A 24572-nucleotide genomic window follows, 5' to 3' on the forward strand; every position below is an offset into this window, starting at 1 on the left:
TCGGACGCTTAACCGACTAAGCCACCCAGGCGCCCCAGAAGGCAGTTAATTTTAAAAGATGAAAATAAAAATACACTATCCATTAAGAGTGGTAGATGCAAGTTTCTGCCTTTCAGGAAAAAAAGTCTGCTTTCTTCTGAAATCAGTATTACTTCTCAGTTAATAGAGCTGAGAAGATGGCATTTAGCTTGTTCAAAGATTAAAACATTACACTTTCTTCCAAATGCAAATAAATCTTTTGCTGGTCACCAAACTCCAGAAACTGAGAGAAGTAATACTTTTCACTATTGTTTTAGCAATCTGTAGTAGAAGCCACTCCTGTTGGGTAGAACTGCTTCCTCCCTTTGACATCCTTTCAAATCCTTCAAGATAAGTAGAAATAGGAACAGTAAGGAGAGAATCTGGGATAATAAAGTACAGTATTTTACTCATTCCACAAAAACCAATAAATCCATTGTACAACACTGCTCTAAATAATTTTCACGTGTCTATTCCCGTTGGGTGGGTGGAATGAAATACCAATCTGTTTTTCTTTGGTCTATGTCCCATTTAAAGAAACGAGTTTTTCACATCTAGTGCATGACAGGGAAAGGTTCTATTACTATGGAAACAGAGAGGTATACCCCCCCACCCTTCATTCCAAAATACCCTGTCAGATTTTGCAGCTACAGTTAGAGGACTCTGAGAGGATCTGCTTGGTTTCCATTGGGAGAAAGGAAAGCACAAGAGAGTAAAACAAAGATTTACCACTTGGAGAACAGTCCTAGAGGATACCTTACATTTTTAAAGTGCTGTAGTTTAGAAGAGAATTTGACACTTTCTATCTTGGTGTTGACCTACCTTTGGGGGTAGGGAAGAAAATAATTACTGTCCTTACTCTGTAGGAAGAATAGAACAAGGACTCAAAGAGGTTAGTGACTTGCCCAAAGTCAAGGGCTTAGTATGGATTTTGCTGGCACTAAAGCCAGGTCTTTATATTATAGGCCATGCCTGTTTTTCCAAGTGATCAGGCAATGAAGAAAAGGAGGGTTTAGTGGTTTCCAATGTGTGACAGTCAACAATATTCTCTCATTTGCAGGAGAGGGAGATAATGGTGTCTTAACTAAAGAGGAGGACTTTGAGGAAGAGCCCATTAATAATATATATGGCTCTAAACATAGAAAACATTCTAAAAGTAACTGGTAACTAAGGGATTATTATCACGGCCAACTCTTTTGAAGGAAAAGCATTTTAGTGCTGACTTCTGTGGAACAGAAAGAACATTCCTGTGGGCTTATACTCTTGTAGGGCAACCCCAGAAAAGTAAAGACAGCACTCTGAGATTTTTGTCAATTAGTTTAATATGTCCATAGGTAGTTCATATGAATGCTAAAATTACAAAATTAGCTGCCATGGTCCAAATGTGTGAGACTTTAAGAAAGCTTTTATTAATCAAAAGATAGCTAAGCATATCAACTTTGATTTCTAAAACCTATTTTAAACTTTGTAAAACAAGGCTAATTCTAGAATTATATAGCATTAAAGTAACTAAATCTTACTTTTGTTATTTTAATAACTTAATTTCATGAACTGTTAAAAAAAATATTACATTTGCATCTCCCAGTTTACACATTTCTGCATTAACTTAGAGAAAAACCCATGTGGAAAGTTTCCATGCAGTTAAGAAGGCAGCAGCACATACTGTTTTCACAGCAACTTGTTATTGCCTAAGGACACACCTGCACATAAAGCATCAACAAAAAAAATCCACCCACCCCTCTCCCACCAAAAAACCCAACTTTTTCCCATCCCCAGCAAAAATTACCTGGTACAAGCAGTGACTTAAAAAATGCTTTCTTAGTAGGAAGCATTTATAAAATGCAGAAATCTGAACAAGCTAAATGCTCGTGCAGATAGATGGGCCTCTCCTCCAAGAGTTCCTTCCTCAGGAGGCAGAAAGAACTCTCAATAGTTTAGGAAAGCTCATTTTTAAAAGTGTATTATGCATATTCATGGCTATTTCTTTGACAGAATATACCCAGCCTCAACTGTGGAAGAAATAAACGCAGGAGAAGCAAAGGGACACAGCCATAACACAGAGAATAGAGCTTCTCTATGAACATCCAATAGTTTGCAACAACCAAGAAGGAAAAACGTGTAACTTCACATAGACCACTGATCTGATCTAGGTGAGGCAGTTAATTTTCATGCATTTGTTACTCAAGGAAATCATACACCCACTTAAATACAGCATTCACATTGTCATTAGCTCGTGGTATCAGGTAAGGAAAAAACTGTGCTCCTGTACTACCATGTACATGTAAGTATCCTAAATCCTATAGATATAACACTGTCATCAGCACCTCCCACCTACAAAACATACATTGAGCTACATTATGTTTTGAGTCCCTGAAATTGCACTACCACATATAGTGTTCTAAATTTTACTTTTTTACAAGGTTAATGTACACACAGAAGAAAACACCAGGCAATGTTTATTGTGCAGTTCCAGTAGTTATTTGTGGAATCTTGGTTTAGAGTCAGTCTTCATAGCCTTTGCAACTACCCAGATTAAACAAAAAGCAACAATCTAATTATATGTCTATAAACTTCATGATATTTCTTCAAACATCAAAGCACTAAAAGCAGTGATGATTTGTGTTATAATTTTAAAAATATTTTAAAACTACATAGATCTCATATATTCCTTTTATAAAGTAATCAAAGTAATTTGGTTATCTGGAAGAGAATTACAGAAACAGAGTCCTTCCCTTGCATCTATATAACCTCTGTAAAACTCCCAACAACAGAACAGGTGATGAAATAAGGATTTCTTAGTTGCTTGGGAGTGTTTGGACTTTAAGATGAGAAAGGGACTGGTATTTTTTATGTTTTCTGTGAATTCAGAGCTTACAGGTGGCATCAGCACTCAGATCTCTAGGATGACTTTACATGGCTTTCACTTTGATTTGTTTCATTTTCATTTGCTTCTTCTCTAATTTCTTTTGCTCACGCCTCAAGGCAGCTTCCTAGAAAATAAAAAAAAAAGGGGGGAATCCAAAGTTCTAAGCACACACAAAAAATCAAAACTAAAATACTGACTATATTATTATTTAAAAACGTAGGCTTGTCCCATAAATAACATTTGAAAAGATAGTTATAAAAATTCCTTATATCTATGTTGGTTAATGGAAATTAGCTTGAAATGAAGGTAACTCAAATCTCAAATTAGAAAGAAATTAAACACTACATTTAGGCAGCCTGTTATTCTGATTTTTCCCGTACTAGGGAAACACCAACCTAACTTTTATCATAACACTGTTGTGTATCTGCCAAGGATTTGTACTGCAGTTCAGAAAATCTTAAGATCTTGTTTGTTCAGGTTATTAATTGTGCATCTCTTATTAGCATAGATGTTAAACCAGACCACAGTATTTCAGTGTGTAATGTTTGTTTAGTGTGAATTTTTATTTTTAAAAATTCAGTGTGAATTTTTATCAAATTTTTATTCAGGAATTAGGAGGTTATGTAGAAGAGAAAAAGAAGCTCCAAACACATTATTTTAGTGGTAAAAATCATTGGTTATTATTACCTGTATGGAGGGAAACCTTAGAGGCCAAATCAAAGTAGGACTTCACTGTTAGTTACTAGGGGTCACATCTGATTAAAGATGATTTCAGATGTAATCTCAAACATTTTTTTTTAGAGGTTTGGGGTAGAAATGTCCTGAGAAATATACTCCCCTACTGGTATTGGATTGAGAAGATGTGGAATAGGGAAAACAGAAGCACGCAGTATGTACAGTTATTGATAGTAAAACAAATTATGCTTCAAAGGGTGATTTGTATGGGACGCCTGGGTGGCTCAGTCGGTTGGGCGTCCAACTTCGGCTCAGGTCATGATCTCACAGCTCATGGGTTCGAGCCCCGCGTCACGCTTTATGCTGACAGCTAGCTCAGGGCCTGGAACCTGCTTCAGATTCTGTGTCTCCCTCTCTCTCTCTGACCCTCCCCTGCTCACACTGCCTGTCTCTCAGAAATAAAAACATAAAAAAAATTTAAAAACAAAACAAAAAACAAAGGGTGATTTGTAAATTGGTGGTTTGGGAACTGTTGACTGTGTTAGGTTCCAACACTAGATAAGAAAAAACTATTTACCAGTACAGCAGTGGAAGCTTGAATGTTAACCATCTACAGCTGTGCTATTATTGTATAAGTACCCCAAAAAACGGAACCATCATTGTTAACACCGCTTTCATTTTTAATGTTTATTTATTTTGAGAGAGAGTGAGTGAGAGAATCCCAAGCAGGCTCTGTGCTGTGAATGCAGAGCCCGATATGGGGTTCCATCTCATGACCACAAAAGCATGACTCGAGCTGGTATCAAGAATCGGACACTTAATAAACTGAACTACCCAGGTGTCCCATTAACACTGCTTTTATAGGAAAACAAAATCAAATGACAAAATGGTGGAAAGGATAAAATGGAAGGAGGCCTGTGGCATCCTGGACACTGTAGCATTGATGACGGCGCTGCAACCGCAGCACCGCACGGCAGCTTCACTGTTTCTTGGCAGCAGGTCTCCTCCACTTCTAAGGATTTTCTTCAGTTTTTGAGATTATTCTGATTGGAATTCACATCTCCCAGAACTTTATTCTCTCTCTCTCTTTTTTTTTTTTGTCCAGCGTTTACAAGGTTTAAAATTTAGAGCTGGACTACAGCATCTTATTTCACAAAAATGTGAGAACGTGCTGATGTTTAAAACATAACATACCATGAGATTCTGGTTATGTACAAAATAGAAAACAAAATACAAACAAAAATACTAAAATTTTCTAATTCTATAATCAAATTAAAAATTTTATAAAATAAGATGTATTTGTTGTGGGAGGGAGGAGGAGCTAAATGGATAAGAGGCATTAAGGAATCTACTCCTGAAATCATTGTTGCACTATATGCTAACTTGGATGTAAATTAAAAACAACAACAACAACAAAAAAAAAGATGTATTTGGACCATAGGGCACTTGTGCTGGCTCCTGTTTTTTTTTTCACATCCTCTTTAACACTACCTTTTTTCCTATGTTTTTATTTTTTTAAATTTACATCCAAGTTAGTTAGCATATAGTGCAACAATGACTTCAGGAGTAGATTCCTTAATGCCCCTTACTCATTTAGCCCATGCCCCCAATCCCTCTAGTAACCCTCTCTATGTTCTCCATATTTAAGAGTCTCTTATGTTTCGTTCCCCTCTGTTTTTATATTATTTTTGCTTCCCTTCACTTACGTTCATCTGTTTTGTACCTTAAGATCCTCCTATGAGGAGCACATGTACCCCAATGTTCATAGCAGCACTCTCCACAATAGCTAAAACATGGAAAGAGCCTAAGTGTCCATCAACAGATGAATGGATCAAGAAGATGTGGTTTATCTATACCATGGAATACTACATGGCAATGAGAAACNGTTGCCGAGTAATAGTCTGGGGGGTGTCTGTGTGTGTCTGTGTGTGTGTGTGTACCTGATCTTCTTTATCCATTCCTCCATCGATGGACATATGGGCTTTTTCCATACTTTGGCTTTGTTGATAGTGCTGTTATAAACATTGGGGTGCATGTGCCCCTTTGAATGAGCACACCTGTATCCCTTGGATAAATACCTAGTAGTGCAATTGCTGGGTCATAGGGTAGTTCTATTTTTAATTTTTTTTAGGAACCTCCATACTGTTTTCCAGAATGGCTGCACCAGTTTGCATTCCCACCAGCAGTGCAAAAGAGATCCTTTCTCCACANATACTTTGGCTTTGTTGATAGTGCTGTTATAAACATTGGGGTGCATGTGCCCCTTTGAATGAGCACACCTGTATCCCTTGGATAAATACCTAGTAGTGCAATTGCTGGGTCATAGGGTAGTTCTATTTTTAATTTTTTTAGGAACCTCCATACTGTTTTCCAGAATGGCTGCACCAGTTTGCATTCCCACCAGCAGTGCAAAAGAGATCCTTTCTCCACACACTCCCCAACATCTGCTGTTGCCTGAGTTGTTAATGTTAGCCATTCTGACAGGTGTGAGGTGTTACCTCATTGTGGTTTTGATTTGTATTTCCCTGACGATGGATGGTGTTGAGCATTTTTTCATGTGTCATTGGCCATCTGGATGTCGTCTTTGGAGAAGTGTCTATTCATGTCTTTTGCCCATTTCTTCACTGGATTATTTATTTTTGGGGTGTTGGGTTTGATAAGTTCTTTACAGATTTTGGATACTATCCCTTTATCTAATATGTCATTGGCAAATATCTTCTCCCATTCCATTGGTTGCCTTTTAGTTTTGCTGATTGTTTCCTTTGCAATGCAGAAGCTTATTTTGATGAGGTCCCAATAGTTCATTTTTGCTTTTGTTTCCCTTACCTCTGGAGGCGTGTTGAATAAGAAGTTGCTGCGGCCAAGGTCAGAGGTTTTTGCCTGCTTTCTCCTTGAGGATTTTGATGGCTTCCTGTCTTACGTTTAGGTCTTTTATCCATTTTGAGTTTATTTTTGTGTATGGTGTAAGAAAGTGGTCCAAGTTCATTTTTCTGCATGTCACTGTCCAGTTTTCCCAGCACCACTTGCTGAAGAGACTGTCTTTATTTTATTGGGTATTATTGCCTGCTTTGTCAAAGATTAGTTGGCCATATGTTTGTGGGTCCATTTCTGGGTTCTCTATTCTGTTCCATTGATCTGAGTGTCTGTTTTTGTGCCAGTACCATACTGTCTTGATGATTACGGCTTTGTAATACATCTTGAAGTCCAGGATTGTGATGCCTCCAGCTTTGGTTTTCTTTTTCAAGATCGCTTTGGCTATTTGGGGTCTTTTCTGGTTCCATACAAATTTTAGGATTGTTTGTTTTAGCTCTCTGAAGGATGCTAGTGTTATTTTGATAGGTATTGCATTGAATACATAGATTGCTTTGGGTGTTGACATTTTAACAATATTTGTTCTTCCTATCCAGGAGCAGAATATTTTTCCCTTTTTTTGTGTCTTCGTCAATTTCTTTCATTAAGCTTTCTATAGTTTTTGTTGTATACATTTTTCATCTCTGGTTAGATTTATTCCTAGGTATTTTATGGTTTTTGGTATAATTGTAAATGGGATCATTACTTGATTTCTCTTTTTGTTGCTTCATTATTGGTGTATAGGAATGCAGTTGATTTCTGTGTATTGATTTTATATCTTGCAACTTTGCTGAATTCATGGATCAGTTCTAGCAGTCTTTTGGGGGAATATTTTGGGTTTTCCATATAGAATATCAGGTCATCTGCAAAGAGTGAAAGTTTGACCTCCTCCTGGCTAACCTGATGCCTTTTATTTCTCTGTGTTGTCTGATTGCTGAGGATAAGACTTCCTATACTATGTTGAATAACAGTGGTGAGAGTGGACATCCCTTCTAGTTCCTGACCTTAGAGGGAAAGCTTTCAGTTTTTCCCCATTGAGGATATTAGTGTTGGGTCTTTTATATATAGCTTTTATGATCTTAAGATATGATCATTTTATCCCTACTTTCTTGAGGGTTTCTATCAAGAAAGGATGCTGTATTTTGCCAAATGCTTTCTCTGCATCTATCGAGACGATCATGTGGTTCTTGTCCTTTCTTTTATTGATGTGAAGAATCACATCGATTATTTTGCGTATACTGAACCAGCCCTGCATCCCAGGTATAATTCCCATTTGGTCGTAGTGAGTAATTTTTTTAACATATTATTGGATCTGGTTGGCTAATATCTTGTTGAGGATTTTTACATCCATGTTCATCAGGGAAACTGGTCTATAGTTCTTGTTTTTAGTGGGGTTCTTTGTCTGGTTTTGGAATCAAGGTAATGCTGGCTTCATAGAAAGTTTGGAAGTTTTCCTTCCATTTTTATTTTTTGGAACAGCTTCAAGAAAATAGGTGTTAACTCTTTTTTAAATGCTTGGTAGAATGCCCCTGGAAAGCCATCTGGCGCTGGACTCTTGTTTTTTGGGAGATTTTGGATGATTAATTCGATTTCTTTACTGGTTATGGGTCTGTTCAAATTTTCTATTTCTTCCTATTTTAGTTTTGGTAGTTTACGTTTCTAGGGATTTGTCCATTTCTTCCAGATTGCCCATTTTATTGGCATATAATTGCTCATAATATTCTCTTATTATTGTTTGTATTTCTGCTCTGTTGTATGATTTCTTTTCTTTCATTCTTGATTTATTTGGGTCCTTTCCTTTTTCTTTTTGATCAAACTAGCTAGGGATTTACCAATTTTGTTAATTCTTTCAAAGAACCAGCTTCTGGTTTCATTGATCTATCTGTTCTACTGTTGTTTTTTTTTTTGGTTTCAATAGCATTGATTTCTGCTCTAATCTTTATTATTTTCTGTCTTCTTCTGGTTTTAGATTTCATTTGCTGTTCTTTTTCCATGTGCTGGCTTATACTAAAACTCCTAATTTCTTTCTACTTCAGTTAGGTGTTTGGCTTGAAAGATCACAGTGGAGCTTTCAAAATGGGATTGTGCTGGGGAAAGAACCATTTATATCATTCTCCAGGATCACAGACTCAATCTAACATGGTTTGAAAAAGAATAATTTATTCTCCTTTATAGTGCTATCTAGTAACTAATAACATGCCAAATACTGAGAAAATGCTAAACCTTTACGTCTCTCTACATTCCTACACCGAATTACCTTAACAGTTAATATGGCACAATAGGTGTCCTTATAAATCCTAGTTTTACCACTAAGCAGGGAGAAGAAGTCTGTCTTACCTCCAGCCTGCGCTGTTTCTCAGGATCTTCCTCATTCATGATTCGCTCCTTCTCTGCTCTTTTCTTTTCCTCACGTCGAGACTGTGCGGCTTCCTGTCTTTGCACATGTGTTAGCTTCAGGAAGTTTTCTTCTACTCGAGCTCTGTTTTTATCTGCTTTTTGTTTGCCCTTTTCCCCAAGAAACAAAGTGTTTCATAAGAAATCCATTTCAAACCAACAGTACCAAGTCCCCTTTAGTATTCTTTTACTTTTTTTTTTTTTAAGTTGATTTATTTTGAGAGAGAGAGTGAGAAAGGCAGAGAGATTTGGAGCTGTCAGTGCAGAGCTCAACTCGGAGCACAATCCCACAAAGCACAAGATCATGGTCTGAGCTGAGATCAAGAGTCAGACACTCAACTCACTGAGCCACCTAGAAGCCCCTTAGTATTTTTTTTTTTATAAAACTATTCCCATTTAGCATTTTGAAGTCAACTAGCAAACTAGCAAAGATATAATCACTGAAATCATTGCTCACTGACTCCCCTGGGGGAAAAACAATAAAAGGTGCCAACTTATAATAAAGGCTGTAGGTCTTACTTCTCTGTTGAGTCGGAACTTTTTGGCTTTATCAATAGAATAAATCACCATGTTCATCAGGGGTAGCAAAGCCTCCATATCCTTTGGGTAAGTGTTACCTGAACCAGGCACTGGAAAACAAAGCCATTTTCCTATTGAGTTAATGGCAGAATTAATACTTCTAGGTCACCCAACTCTGTTTTTTGTTTTTGTTTTTTAATATTAACAGACTCCTTTCTCATAGTGTCTTAGGCAGCTAAAATGCAACAGATAAAAAACAAATTAAAATAAATAAAAGGATCTCTTATTGAAAACACCCAAAAACCAATAAGCAGGCATGGAGTTAGTTTTAAGATAAGTTTTAATGGCTATCATTTATGAGGGATCAATACTCTCCTTAAGATCGTCTCACAGAAAATGGAAGTACTCAGGCAAGACCACAGAACACTTACCGTTAAATGTAAACAATAGTGTCCTCTTAGTGTCAGGTAGCTTTAAAGGCTGACCTTCCCTGTCACAAAAGAAAGGCTATTTAGAAAGAACATAAGGAAGACATAAGTCACCCAATTCACTTAGATGATCAGATACCTACAAATAATCAGCACAGTATTTGGCTTAGCTCCCAAAGGTAAATATAATCTCAAAGCCTGCAGGAGCTTTACAGGTCCCCTGGTCTACTCATCTATCTAATGGATACATTCCCAAGTGATCTTTATTGTATACCTGGGAGTTCCAGTGATGCTCCCCAGGCAGGATATAGTCCTCTCACCTGGGGAGCCAGAAATGAGCCTGTATTTAAGTATGAGGCCTGCATTTTAAAGAATATTTTTACTTATTTTGATGGATTTTTGTTTTACTTCCAACTCCTATCTTCCTATAATGAAGCATCTTATTTTTGAGTCAGGGTTCAGAATAAATTTAGATATAAATTTAGAAATGATCTACTATAGCATATATAATTTAGTTCCTACTCACCAAAGATTTCTTTGTAATCTTTGACTATCAACCCTCCTCTCTTCCCCCTACACATAAAAGCCTCCATGAATGTCACAACATGATACTTTGCCCACAGTGTTGTTACTGAGTTGAGCAAGGCTAGGATGATGCAACACTATCCAGAGGCATAAGGAACTGAATAATTCTGACATGCAACTAAAATCCAGATTGGCTTTTAACCCAACTCCACAGCTTATGAGAGAGAACCTTAACCAAAAATTTAGGTCAGAACCAATTCTACACCAAGGGTAAACTTAAATTAAGTATGTGCTCCTGAGATAGGAAGTGAGTTTAAACACACTTGGGCCCTGAATATGAACATTCAAACAGTATTACTCTAAAGCCAGAAACTCTTACCACATTGACTGCATCTGACAATATAGCACAAAATTAGCAATTATATTTTCTTAGTGTTTGCCATTCTGTAAGATTCTCATACACCTCACTGAGTACCTGGAGCATACATTTAGTGGCACACTGCAAACTGGCAGGCTTATTTGTCTCCCATAGGTTTTCGGTTACCTTCATGACACATGCAGTCCAAGCAAAGGAAAACTTAGGATGTCATCAAATTCCCTCATTCATTTGGCAAGAAAAACTGCAGAAGCACCTTGTGGGTGTTTCAACACAGAAAGCTAGCAGGGACAGTTAATCTCAATATTTTTATCTCATACGTACTCTTGCATAATTTTTGGACCAGAGAACTGGTCTGAAAAATGAACAGATTCAATCTTGTCAGCATAGTGAGTAAGAAAGTGAACCATCTGAAATAAAGAAAAAAATTTTTTTATGTACGGTTTGATGCATTTCCCTTTTTTCCTTAAAGATATTCACTATTTAATCCTCTTTACTTTTCCAAAATGGCATTAAGGTTAAAGCTTTTAAAAAATGAAATTTAAATAAGACAAGAGATCTCTCTACGGTGAAAATAGTATTTCTTTGGTCATACCGATGATCAAATTTTTTTTTATTGAGCAGCTGAAAATATGTCTCAAAATAATGTTCTAAACAAGAATGAAAGCATGAAGATAAAATCTAAAATAATTTCAGGGGAGTCTTCATAAGCACATCAACTTGAACTTACATGAGAACCATCTTTAAGCTATCCTGATACTAAGATGGTGCTACTACCATTCCACAATCAATAGAAAAAAATGGACTAAATGCCATGGTAACAAGGATTAATGTTGTAGTCCTTTTACAAAAAAACCTGAAAGCCATTAGCGATCCTAGGAATAATTTGCTCTTGGTTTAAAGAGAAGATTTACTTGACTCATCAAGCTACCTTTTTTGACAAATTAATCTATTGCTTAAAGAACGTATTTTAATGTTTGTGGGGGAAATAGAGCATTGTCATAAAATGAAGAATTTGTGCACTGTAAATGCTGAGGTCTGCAAATGTTATGTCTTCTACTGCATTTACCTTTGTATCCATCATTCCCTCTGTGACTTCTCCCATCTCTGACAGGATGGCCAAGGAGTCTGGCAGTCCGTACTTTGCTCCAGACTTAGGTTTGTCACTACAGAACTCACTCTAGAGGAAGAAGTTATTGAAGGTAAGACATGACATTTTATTATGCACAAACTTTTTTTTCTCAAGACAATGTGTTCTGACCTATTTCAAAGTGGTGCTTAACAATTCAAGTGATATGATTAAATACTCTATGCCCTAAAATTGATGTCTATGTAATAAAGAGGGACAATTTTACATGTATTTGAGTTGGAACAACATACCAGATCCTGCATCTCTTTCTGGAGTCGCACCAAGGCTTTCCGAGTGCCAACAGCAAATACATAGGTATCCATGTCTTCATCGTTCATGGTTACTTTTATTTGCTTTAAAAACAGTAACAAAACTCACCTGTTAGTTTTCTATGATAGCCCCCAAGATTCCCACCCCCTGGTGTGTACATCCTCCCCTGGAATGGGAGGAACCTGTGAAAATGATGGATATCATTCCCATGATTATGTTGTGTCATGTGGCAGAAGGCTGCTGATTAGATGACTGAGTTAGTCAAAAGGGACTTTATCCTAGAATGACCTAATCAATTGAGCTCTCAACTCAAAAGGGACTGGTCCCTAGTTGAAGAAAAGAGTTGAAGTGGGAAAAGGCGTATGGGGGGAACCATGTGCCAAAGACTGCAGAATGGTCTCTAGGAGCTGAATGGTTTCCAGTTGGCAACAGTAAGAAACTGGGGACTTACAACCATGGAGACCTGACTTCTGCCAACTACCTAATGACCTTGAGAAGAGGACCCCATGCTTTAGAGCTTCAGGTTGATGAACATTTAGATTTGCTGGGAGGGCAGTGCAACCAAAGAACCTCTGGAAGCTCTGCACACCACCCTTAACCCCAAACCTTGCCTGATGCCTGCCTTCCATGTGGCTATTCCTAAACTGTATCTGTCATAATAAGCCAGTGAATGTAACTAAAATGTTTTCCTGAGTTCCATGAGCCATTCTAGCAAGTTACTGAACCTGAAAGGAGGGCCATGGGAACATTTTTTTTTGAAAAAATTTTTTTAATGTTTAACGTTTTTTTTTTTTCTTTTTTTGAGAGAGAGAGAGAGATCGTGAACAGGGGAGGGGCAGAGAGAGAGGGAGACACAGAATTCAAAACAGGCTCCAGGCGCTGAGCTGTCAGCACAGAGCCTGACATGGGGCTCGAATTCACAGACTGCCAGATCATGACCTGAGCCCAAGTTGGTCACTTAACCGACTGAGCCACCCAGGCGCCCCTAAGATTTCATTTTTAATTATCTCCACACCCGTCCATGGGGCTAGAACTCACAACCCAAAGATCAAGAGTCCCATGCTCTACCAAGTGAGCCAAGAATTCTTGATTTATAGCCAGGTAGTCAGTACAGTGACCTGGGACTTGCAACTGACATCTGAAGTGTGAGCAGTCTTAAGGGACTGAGACTTTTAACTTGTGGAATCTAGCACTAACTCCAAGTATACAGTATCGGAAGTGAATAGAACTGAATTGCTGGACATACAGCTGGTATCTGGACAATTAGAGAATTGGTTGTTAATGTTGGAAAATACCACAGAGATACGTAAAAAGTGTTTAATAAACTGCATTGGACTAGGGAGATAAAGTAAAAAGCCTTAAGAGTCTGGTACGATAAAACATGACACTATTTGTCATATTTGTCATATTAATCATATCTTAAAATGTCTGGGTCAAAAATTATTAGTATGTCAAAGAGAAGTGTTAAAGTAGGGAAATATAGCAAAGACCTGGCAAGATGGCACTTATAAAAGGAAAGACTTTCTGCTTTTCCATCGTTGAGCAAAAATTACACAAAACACTACTTTGAACAAAACCCAGGAAAAGGGCTAAAGAATAAAGAATCATGTTTGTTGAGGCTGTTTATCTTTGCAGAAAAAAATGAGATAAAATGATTGCTGGCTCAGGAAAAGAGATTAAATCTACCTCAGGAAAGAACTGAAAAGGATTTAAACAACACTCTAAAGAAGAATTTCCACCAAGAGATAGCTGAAGATGCAGCAAGATTTCCTCCTTTCTACCTAATCAGATAGCAACTAGTAGGAGAGAGAATGATAGGACTCTTAACTGATGAGCCTCTAAAAATAAGTAGATTAAACCATCAGTGGCCATATTTGAAAAATTAAAATGAATAAAAGATAGATTTGCTACTAAAAATGAGACCTTTAAAATAACAGTGAGTTTCAATCCAAAGACTCTCCCCTCCCCTCCCCCTCCCCCCCAGGGAGCTCTATGCCTGCTGTGGGACTTGAACTCACAACCCCAATATCAAGAGTCATACACTCCACAGACTGAGCCAGCTAGGCACCCCAATCCAATGACATTTCAAAGTACCTAATTATATTACTTATACAGCAATTGTTAACCAAATACTACTTTGTACTTTGACATATATGCAGACATCGCTTGTTCTACTAGTTTATGTGAAAGAGACTATATTTTTTAATATACTTTGGTTTCTTGTAGCAGTGGGAGGCAGCACTTATTTGTTGAATGAATGAAGGGAGAGGAGGGAATGTGGCATTTCTGACAAAGCACAGAATTTACAGACAAACATGTTGATTTAAATTTTTTTTTAGTCTTTATTTTGAGCGACAGAGACAAATATTTTCTTATTTTCTCACTCTGAGCAGGGGAGGGGCAGAGAAGAGACAGGGAGACACAGAATCTGAAGCAGGCTCCAGGCTCTGAGCTGTCAGCAGAGCCCGACGCGGGGCTTGAACCCACAGACTGTGAGATCATGACCTGAGCCAAAGTCAGACACTTAACTGACTAAGCCACTCAGGTGCCCCCAACATGTTGATTTAAATAAAGGGGAAGAAGGTATACCAAATAAGGTCCCCAGATAATGACTTAAGCTCATTCAGCCAAAGACATATTATTTGAAGCAAAAAATATTTAAGAAACCTACCTTACTATCAAGTTAAAAGCATACAAAAGGCACAGAGTAAGACATGAAAGTAAACTATCTGTGACACCTGTTTTCCCCCATCATCCAGGCTGACTCAGCAAACCTACCTAGGGATACAGTATTATTTATCTCCTTCCCTACAAAAAGCACATGTTCCCCGCTCCCCATAGTTGGCACACTAAGCAGAAGATAATCTGTCAAAACAGAACGTCCATTTTTGGCAAGGGACACAAATGCCTGCAATTCAGACAGAATCCAGGCAAGGAATGGAATAGACTCTAAGAAGTTAAGAATTCGATCTGTACATAGAAAACCAGCAAGAATACATACCACTTGATCACTCACTGGTCTCATCATCCGGGCCAGGACATTCAGTAAGTCTTGTCTCTTGAGGAACTGAGAAAACAAGAGAATAGTTGCAACTTTTATTACTATAAAGAAAAGACCTTGAAAGAAAGGGGAGTCGCATATTTTATCGAATATATTCTACATTTACCAGTTAGTAGAAAGATGACTTTCGGATCTAATTTAGTCAAAAAAGAAAAGATGAGACACCGAATTTGGATTTGGAATCATACTGGAGAAAAACTAAAGGAAGATATACATTGTATCAGATATTCTGTACTTACCCTCAGCTGGATAAGCATCCCTTCACAGCACACTCGACCAGAACACCATAGGTTGTAGATATGTTCATTCTCCTGGTTCAGCTTTCCTGTGCTTGTGGCTTCTTTGTTAGTTCCATCATCCCCTGGGGATAACCCATTTAATGTGATTCACTGAAAATGTTGGGGCCTAATCACCACATCTCCCTCCATTCTGACCCCCAAATGACCATACCTTTAGTGAAGTAATACTTTGCTATCTTATAGAACTCTCCTTTGGACATGCATTACAGTAGATGGGCATCATTCCTTTTAATACTCTTTACTGTCTCCAAGAAAAACTATAGACTCCAGGGGTGCCTGGCTGGCCCAGTCAGTTGAGCATGCAGCTCTTCATCTCGGGGTTGTGAGTTTGAGCCCCATGTTGGGTGCAGAGATTACTTAAAAATATAATCTTAAAAGGGGCACCTGAGTGGCTCAGTCCATAAGCGTCTAACTCTCAGTTTCGACTCAGGTCATGATCTCACAGACTCTGTGCTAAAAGCATGGAGTCTGCTTAGGATTCTCTCGCCTCCTCTCTCTATCCCTTTCCTGCTTGCTCTCTCTCCTTCAAAACAAATAAACTTTAAAAAAAATCTTTAAAAAAAAGTATGGACTCAAGTATTACTTGTTAATGATGACCTGCTTGGAATATAAATGCTTCAAAAGTAACACAAAATGGAGCAAAGTCAATTTAAATGCCTCTGTCAAAAGTTAAAAAAGAAATTCCTATCTGGTAAATAAAAAATACCATTAATACAAATGACTCACCACTCCCTCTTGGGTGTCCTATGGATTAACTTTAACCAAGTTTGCTCTTCCAACAGCAACATGGTGACATTGGTATTAAGAGTTATATTTTAGATCTAGAAAGAGCTCAAATTCCAATCATTTCCTCCCTTCATTTAATCCAAAAGAAATTGCTCAACCTCACGAGGTAAAGCAGATTGACTCACCAAATGAATACACATGAGGTGAAGTGGAAGGCATTAAAGGCTGTTTATTTTTTTTCCTAATTTCCAAGTTAAAAAGTCTCTGAAATACTATGGTACAGTGGAGAGAACGCCGACTTTGAAGGTAGGTAGACTAGGTTATAGTATCATGGTTGCAACTTACTAGCTTAGATAAATTGTAACATTTCTGGACTTTAGTTCCTCTAGAAAATAGAAACTATTTCCAAATAAGTGTTGTCACAAAGATTAAATAAGGAACAGTGTATGCAAAGGACCTAGCATAACACGTAAGCACTCTGCTAAAGAGCTGAGCAGATGGATACTCACTTGCTTACTGAAAGGAAACAAAGTATAAAAGGTCAAACTGAGGTGAAGATGGGTTGAGTCCACTTTACTCGCTAGACCACACAAGTCCACAAGTCCGAGGGTTCCTATCCGGTACTTTAGTGTGTACCTTTTCAGCGGATCCAAAACTAAAGTTCCCAGAACTTGAGGGAATTCTAAAGGATTTCAAATTTCTAAAAGATGAACTGAAAGCATTTATCAAGCTACCTAAAATGTCAAAATTCCTTGCTTTCAGACAGACTTCTATCAACTTGCTTTGATAAAACTGATTATCTCAGCTAATAAGAAATTGTTCAGCAATGACTGATTAATGAAAAATTAGAAAATTACTTCATAAATGTAATTAATTCAGTACATGCAACCTAATAAAAATGGGATCCTTGAGAGAGAGAGAGAGAGAGAGAGAGAGAGAAGCATCCTCTTCAGCAGTCCATGAAAGCACTTAGATGCTTATAATGAGGGGAATAAATAGTTCTTACCAGGTGGTGTTCAAGCATGCAGCTGGATTTCTATTGGCCTAACTTACCTACTAAGGTAAAGTTGCTCTCCAAAAGTTCTCTATGAGTATTAAACCAGGCTTGGGCAAGGCGGCTGTTTTTATTCTTCCCGATGATGTAATTCATGATGTAGGCGAGCAGACCAGTTACCATCAAAATTTCTAGATAATAACTCTCCCAACTGTTCTGGAGGTGTGCAGGAACCTAAAGATGAACAATCGTTCCATTTAATGTTAGCTAAGGCTGAAGGAGATGGACTCCATCCGACTCATGGGATAAAGGAGAATAAGAAAACCCATAATAATAATCCACCCATAAGTGGATAATTCAAATAACTGTCATTGACTATGGTTGTACTTTGAAAAATATGCCCATTTTGGTTTTCTAGGTCACCCTCAAAAAGATTCTTTTAAGGAAATGTGAGGACAATCAAACAGAAAGAAAAGCTGAAAAGACCTTTGTATTAAACTTTATTCTGAATCCCACCCCAAATAAATCCAGTTTCTAGTCTCATCATTCCTTGATACATAAAACTAGAAGGACTAGAATAAAAACATAGGGTTGCTTCTCTAGGTGTGGCTTTATCAGAAGAACTGATGTCAAACTCTTTCATAGCTCCCACCCTTACATCAACACCGGCTACACGTCACTAATTATATTTCTGGGATTAATGACAACCAGATAATTCTGTTGGTTAGTTTGGAATTCAGAATCCTGTATACCTACATCAACAATTGTTATTGGGTCTTTATTTTTGCTAGAAGAAGTGTCTGGTTTGTCTTCATAACCTTCAAATTCTTCGTCATCATATGGCTCACTCTCTGTATCTCCCTCCTACAAAAATGAGGCACAATCTGTTACCCCCTACAGATATGGCTAGCAATTGCATCTCATTTTTATAGGCAGTATTTGTAGAGGAAAACAGAGCATGTAAGCAGCAGCACAGAACAAAGATATTCCATGTTTATAACAAATGACAACTCTCCATGCATTGAAATTCTGATACAATTCCCACCCCCACATAGTGTTCTTTACCACTTCCAGCCAGGCTCTCCATAGAGGAGAAAAATACCATCCATTCTTCCATCAATGTAAAAGGTGGGAACCTACCAAAAACATTTAGAAGAGCTCTACTTAACAAAAAACAAGATACCAGAGAATAACGGTCTCCCTAGATGTGGGTGTTACTTTTTTTAATTTTAATTTTTTAAACATTTATTTATTATTGAGAGAGAGAGAGAGAGACAGAGTGGGAGTGGGATGGGGGAGAGAGAGAGGGAGATACGGAATCCAAAGCAGGCTCCAGGCTCTGAGCTGTCAGCACAGGGCTCAAACTCACAGACCGCAAGATCATGACCTGAGCTGAAGTTGGACACTTAATTGACTGAGCCATCCAGGCACCGCTGGGTGTTACTTTTAATGTCTAGAGAAAGTGCCAGTTACAAATTTTCCTTTCCTTCCACCTTCCTAAGAAATCAAGAAAAAGAACCCTACCTGGGTATCTGCATCTTCAAAATCTCCTTCTTGATTTTCATCCTGCCCTTCCAACTCCACAGTGGTCTCATCTTCATCATCTTCAGTAGTTATCACCCGTTGAGGAGATTCAGTAATAGAATCTTCTGTGACATCTTCAAATTCAGCAAAGTCATTATCATCATATTCCACTATGTCTTCCTCATCCTCAAAATCATCAAATTTGGCTTCAGAGACCCTCCCGAGCACCAAAAGGACAACACAGAAAGCAAGGAAGGCTTTCATTGCACCTTAAAATGCAGTTAAAAAAACAAAAAAAAAACCTTTAAAGTACAGCCAATCTGCACATACCAACTTTCATAATAAAAAATACATCTATGACTCTTTCCTGCTTTTAAAAAATGTAATACTATTCATTTTGAATAGTGTTATATAAAGAGTGATGGTGAGGAGGGTCAAGAGGTCTGGGTACTAGTCTGGACTGTGTCACTTGGACAAGTCATTTAACTTCTTTAGGTTGGTTTACATTAACACTGGGTATTCAGTAAGTTTTTTTCCTTTTCTTGAGGGCCTATAAAAAGCTTTATATAGGAACTGGGAAGTGGTATAATGAAATAAGAACAAGATGCAACTATTGATCCGTTAGCAGTAATGCATGGATAGAAAAGCTATTCATCCTTAGATTGACTTTGTATGTGGATATCTGAACATCAATCATCAAAGCAAATGCTGAAGATACACAAATACTAGGCCCTGTCCTAAAGGCTTTACAAAAAGCAACTAATTTAATCCTCATAACAACCCTTTGAGAAAAGTAGCATATTAACATTCCCATTTCACAGACAAGTAAAATGAGGCAGAGACACCAAGTAACACAACTACCAAGTGGAATATAGCTGTGAGTTGATCCCAGGTATGTCTCCAGAATCCCCACCAGATGAACCGCTTCCTCAAGCGGCTTCTCAAATATAGGCCAGTGACTGTGACTTTAATATCATTTAAAGTAGTAATTAAACAGATAAAATTAAATTCATCAGTATTTCACAGCTTTCTGAAAAGAACATTAGATGTTCCACCACCTAAATGAGTTTCTGAACCAACAAATATAATGAAATCAGTTCTGTGACAAAAATGTGCCAAATGATATGAAAACATAGAGGACAATGAAATCAAACAGGTGAGGCTTTACCAAAAAAAGCAAGAACATCTGACCTAGAATTTGAAGAGTAGTTAGATTTAAACCATCAAATCTATTTAGGTTGTACTTCCAGTCCTCATCTCTCATCTAAAGTCTAGCCCTATAGCACCGATTTTCTAACAGACATGTCCATTTTCATGTCCTACAGACTTTTTCTATACAGGGTCAAATAATAAACATTTTAGGCTCTGTGGACAACATAGTCGTCTCCATTGCATATTCCTTTTGAAAACAACCCTTTAAAAATGTGAAAAAAGGGGCGCCTGGGTGGCTTAGTCGGTTAAGCGTCCGACTTTCGCTTAGGTCATGATCTCACGGTTCGTGGGTTCGAGCCCCGCGTCAGGCTCTGTGCTGACTGCCAGCTCGGAGCCTGGAGCCTGTTTCAGTCTGTGACTCCCTCTCTCTCTGACCCTCCCCTGCTCACGCTGTCTCTCTCTCTCTCTCTCTCCTAGAAATAAATAAATAAACATTTTTAAAAAATAAATAAATAAAAAATAAAAATGTGAAAAAAAATTCTTCATAGGCTATACAAAAACAGCATCTTTCAGGCTGCAGGCTACTGATTACTGACCGACAATCATCTCAAAATCAACAGGTACCTGAATTTCTCTATTAATATCAATCCCATTTTCCCAATCTTGTTGAAAAGAGCAAGATATCTAATTTCTCACTTTCTTTTCCTTTTGATATCTCATCAGACATAAAATCCTGGTGTTTCCTTCTTTGGTTCCCAAAGCCACCATGAGAATCCAAGTTATCATCACCTGCTGAACAATCAACAGTATTATCCTAAATGGTCGCCCCATCTCAATTCACTCCCTACTTCTCTTACCAAAAAACTGTATCATCTTCCTAAAATACAACTTCTGTCACCTAAGAATTCAATAACCATCAAAGGCTAACAAATTCCTACAGGATATTATAAACTCTGGCTTTCACTGCTTTTCATAAGATGATCCTACCATATCTAATCAAATGTACCCTTACTGAACATATCACCACATCAGATAACTATGGCAAAAGAAGTAAAACATGATTCCTGAATAATCATAAATCTGCATGATGCTTTCGCTTCAAGGATATGTGTTGCAGTATTATTTATGACAGTAAAAAATTTGCAACTCTTGGGTTAAACTATGGATACAAAAAACAAATTTACTTTTCATTCATTAAAAATCACTACAAATGGAGCACCTGGGTGGCTCAGTCTGTTAAGCATCTGGCTCTTGATTTCTGCTCAGGTTATGAGCCTTGCATTGGGCTCCGTGCTGATGGTGCAGAGCCCGCTTAAGATTCGTCTGTCTTCCTCTCTCTCTGCCCCTCTCCTGCTCATATACTCTCTTTCAAAAAAAATAAATAAGTAAACAAAAAAAAATCATTATAAATGAAGTAAGAACCCATGTTGTTTGAGAACCAAATACACAAAAACAAAAAGGTTTAGAAGGACATACATCTATATATAAGGAATTATTTTGTATGTAAGATAATGGGCATTTTGCCTTTATTTTTTCTTTTTTTCCTATGATGTGCTTTCGTAATAAAAAATTCTCTTAAAAAATAAAAGCATGGTTCCTGCACAAAAGAAGAGGTGCTGCAGACTATGAATAGCTATATCACAGAGTCCTGAAATAATGTATTTTAGAAGTCTGGTATGATGGAGTACTGGGTTTGTAGACCCAAGTGAGAGAAATTAGGCTAGAAAGGCCAGCAGGAGCCAGATCATGATGATCCTTATTTAAATACCACAGTAAAAAGTCTGGATAAATAAAATCAACTAAAGGATATAGGTAGGAGAGTGGCACTATCAGATTTGCAAGTTAACCCTGACAGCTCATACACAGGGAGAAGTGGAACAGGGCACCTGAGGTAGGAAAGGTCGCTGAGGTAGGAAAAGTCAAAGTGGCTGAGATAGATAAGAAATACAACAGGATTGAATGGGCATTGGGAATGAACAGGAAAACAGATTTGACAGATACAAGAATTATATGTGTCAGTATAAAGTGACAGCATAGAGGGAATGTGGGAAAGGAAGACTTGGGTGATTCCAAGTTTTGGCTTGATTCATAGCTGGACAAAGTCATCCTTGAGATAAAGAATAAAGAGGAAGGGGGAAAACAATAAATTAAATTTAGTACCTGTTAAAAAGTTTGGAGTGTTTTAGGTAGTATGTTAGATGATTAACATTTATCTCTCGATTTTCACAAAATCCCTACAAAAAATATGACTTATTTTATAGAGAGAGGAAAGGAAGTAGTTTGAAACAGAAGTCAGGAGTTCAGGATACAAGTCTAAGATGGAAACAGAGATGGTGCAGGAATGGAGGAGATCACCAGGGAGTATTAAGAGTTAGGTTAAAAAAAAAAAAAAAAAAGGCACCAGGGCTACCGGGTGGCTCAGTTAAGCATTCGACTTCAGCTCAGGTCATGATCTCATTGTTCATGGGTTTGAGCCCTGCTGACAGCTCAGAGCCTGAAGCCTGCTTCAGATTCTGTCTCCCCATCTCTCTCTGCCCCTCCCCGACTCTCTCTGCCCCTCCCCGACTTGTGCTTGCACATGCATGCTCTCTCTCACTCCCTCGCTCGCTCTCTTCCAAAATAAATGAACATTAAAAAAAGGTTTTCTTAATGTTTTATTTATTTCTGAGAGAGAGAGAGACAGCATGAACAGGGGAGGGTCAGAGAGAGAGGGAGACACAGAATCCGAAACAGGCTTCAGGCTCTGACCTAGCTGTCAGCACAGAGCCCGATGCGGGGCTCGAACCCATGAACCGTGAGATCATGACCTGAGCCGAAGTTGGATGCTTAACCGACTGAGCCACCCAGGCGCCGCTAAAAAAAAATTTTTTTAAAAGCACCAAAACTTTTGTAACATATCATTACAGCTAAGAACTGGAATTGGAAACCAAGAAAGAATGAGTAGAGAAAAAGAAGAAACTCTGGTCAAAGAGGTACCATAGAAGTCAAAAGGAGAAGCATATTTCTAGGAAGGAAACAGCTCAGTTTCAATTGCTGCAGAAAGTTCAAGTAAGATATGGACCAGAAATTTCTACATGCTAACAATGAAATCATTATTGGCAACTGCAGGGAAGTGGTTAGGATGAAAATTAGAATGCACGGAGTTTAGTACTAACAGGGTGAATGGTGGCAAAAGGGAGCATGCAAAACTCTTTTTTTTTATGTTTGTTTATTTTTGAAAGAGAGACAGAGTGTGAGCAGGGGAGGAGCAGACAGAGAGAGGGAGACACAGAATCCGAAGCAGGCTCCAGACTGCGAGATCATCACCTGAGCGGAAGTTAGATGTTTAACCGACTGAGCCACCCAGATGTCCCTATGCACTACTCTTTCAAGGTGCTTTGGGACAGTGAATATTCTATATCTCATATTTACAATACTGTAAATTCTTTTTTTTTTAAAGTAGGCTCCACGCCCGACATGGGGCTTGAATTCACAACCCTGAGATTGAGAGTCGTGTGCTCCTGCAACTGAGCCACCCAGGCGCCCCAACACTGTAAATTCTTAAAGGAATCAGTTCAGTATCAAAGGTTATTGCCTAATACCTTGCAATCCATAGCTGCTCAAGCAATATACTCAGAACTGAACAAAGTTCATAAAATTTGAAAGGCACAAATGATTTGAGAAATGCCATAAAGGACAGGCTAATAAGCATATCTTTCCAATATCTGATCTTCAGGGTTACCACCAGGGGTCATTTTATGGAAGAACATTGTTGCCGTCTCAACACCAACAGCAACCTCAAAAAGGTTAAACCTTAACTTTTAGTGCTTCCCTTTTCAGTTCCCAGCTGTATACTTTTTCAAATGAAAGCAAGTAAAGATTAACATTAGCACAGTCAACTTGCTTAACTGCCAAAAAGTCTGATCATTTCCAAATGAACTTCCACTTAGAATGTTCACACCACAGAAACATTTAAAGAAAACTCAGCACTGTAACAAGGCTCCTTCAAGGTTATTTAGGTTAAAATTATCCAAGCCACTTATACCTTGGCCTTCCCTCTGAGAAGTTTCTCGGCTGCACCTGTCGTTTCATTTCTCAAAAGCACAACTCCCTGCCAAGCCACCCAGTCCTGAGAGTCCTGGGGCAGGGAACACAAGCACTAACAAGTCTGGTGTATCTCCTGCTAGCTCACCCGGTAGTCTCTCCGTAACTGGATCTGAACTCAAAAACCAAAGAGGAATAAGTGAGGAAACCATTCCTTGTTGTCATTTCAGATTAGGCCTTTCTGACAACTGCCAGACTATCAGACTTCTGGAAACATGTAGACATTCCCCCGTGTCCTTACACCCGTTCGATAAAAACACTTTTATGTTAGAAATGGCCACAGAGGTTGTTGCTTCTGTTAAGCCACCGGGGTTTTTCCATGGAGAATCAATTCATCTCAACGGCCATACTTCATTCTTCCTGCTGCACACTTTAAGCTTCCTGTAACTTTGCCCTTCTAGTTGGCATCTGCCCACAGCTCTGCGGGGAAGTTCTCAAAAACCGTTAAAATCACCCAACCCCGAAGACCGGGAGAAAATGGGCTTTGCTGTGGACAAAGTTTGTGTTCTGTTTTTAAGGCCAGGAGAGGTGAGAAGGAGCGATCCATGTCACCCTGAGCCTGACAGGGGGGTTGGGTGGGAATTGGGACTGGGGTAGGCCACGCAACTTAAAGTCACCGCTCGGCCTGGCCCGGCCCCACCGACTAACGCGTCATGGCCCGTTTCCTACCTGTACCGGCGGCT

The 24572-nt window shown here is 38.4% G+C and overlaps 1 protein-coding gene across 3 annotated transcripts in view; it reads right to left on the bottom strand.

Moving 5' to 3' along the window:
• Positions 1-1322: 1322 nt before the first annotated feature.
• Positions 1323-24572, bottom strand: part of CCDC47 (coiled-coil domain containing 47) — a 23459-nt gene continuing 209 nt past the window's right edge. Inside the window, exons 1-13 of one of the 3 annotated variants that reach the window (XM_077780320.1) lie at positions 24559-24566; positions 18655-18923; positions 17887-17994; positions 17190-17364; positions 15351-15472; positions 15052-15117; positions 12032-12133; positions 11721-11831; positions 10976-11061; positions 9754-9812; positions 9323-9432; positions 8747-8914; positions 1323-3008 (exon numbers count right to left, since the gene is read on the bottom strand). In XM_077780320.1, coding sequence (XP_077636446.1) covers positions 2928-3008; positions 8747-8914; positions 9323-9432; positions 9754-9812; positions 10976-11061; positions 11721-11831; positions 12032-12133; positions 15052-15117; positions 15351-15472; positions 17190-17364; positions 17887-17994; positions 18655-18918 — 1452 coding nt within the window. In that variant the 5' untranslated portion in view covers positions 18919-18923; positions 24559-24566 and the 3' untranslated portion in view covers positions 1323-2927. Of the gene's footprint in view, positions 3009-8746; positions 8915-9322; positions 9433-9753; positions 9813-10975; positions 11062-11720; positions 11832-12031; positions 12134-15051; positions 15118-15350; positions 15473-17189; positions 17365-17886; positions 17995-18654; positions 18924-23830; positions 23994-24558; positions 24567-24572 lie in introns of those variants that run through there. The other 2 variants (XM_077780321.1, XM_077780319.1) reach the window with 2 other exon arrangements.

This window comes from Crocuta crocuta, unplaced genomic scaffold, assembly GCF_008692635.1.
Source record: "Crocuta crocuta isolate KB4526 unplaced genomic scaffold, BGI_CrCroc_1.0 scaffold288, whole genome shotgun sequence".
NCBI lineage: Eukaryota > Metazoa > Chordata > Mammalia > Carnivora > Hyaenidae > Crocuta > Crocuta crocuta.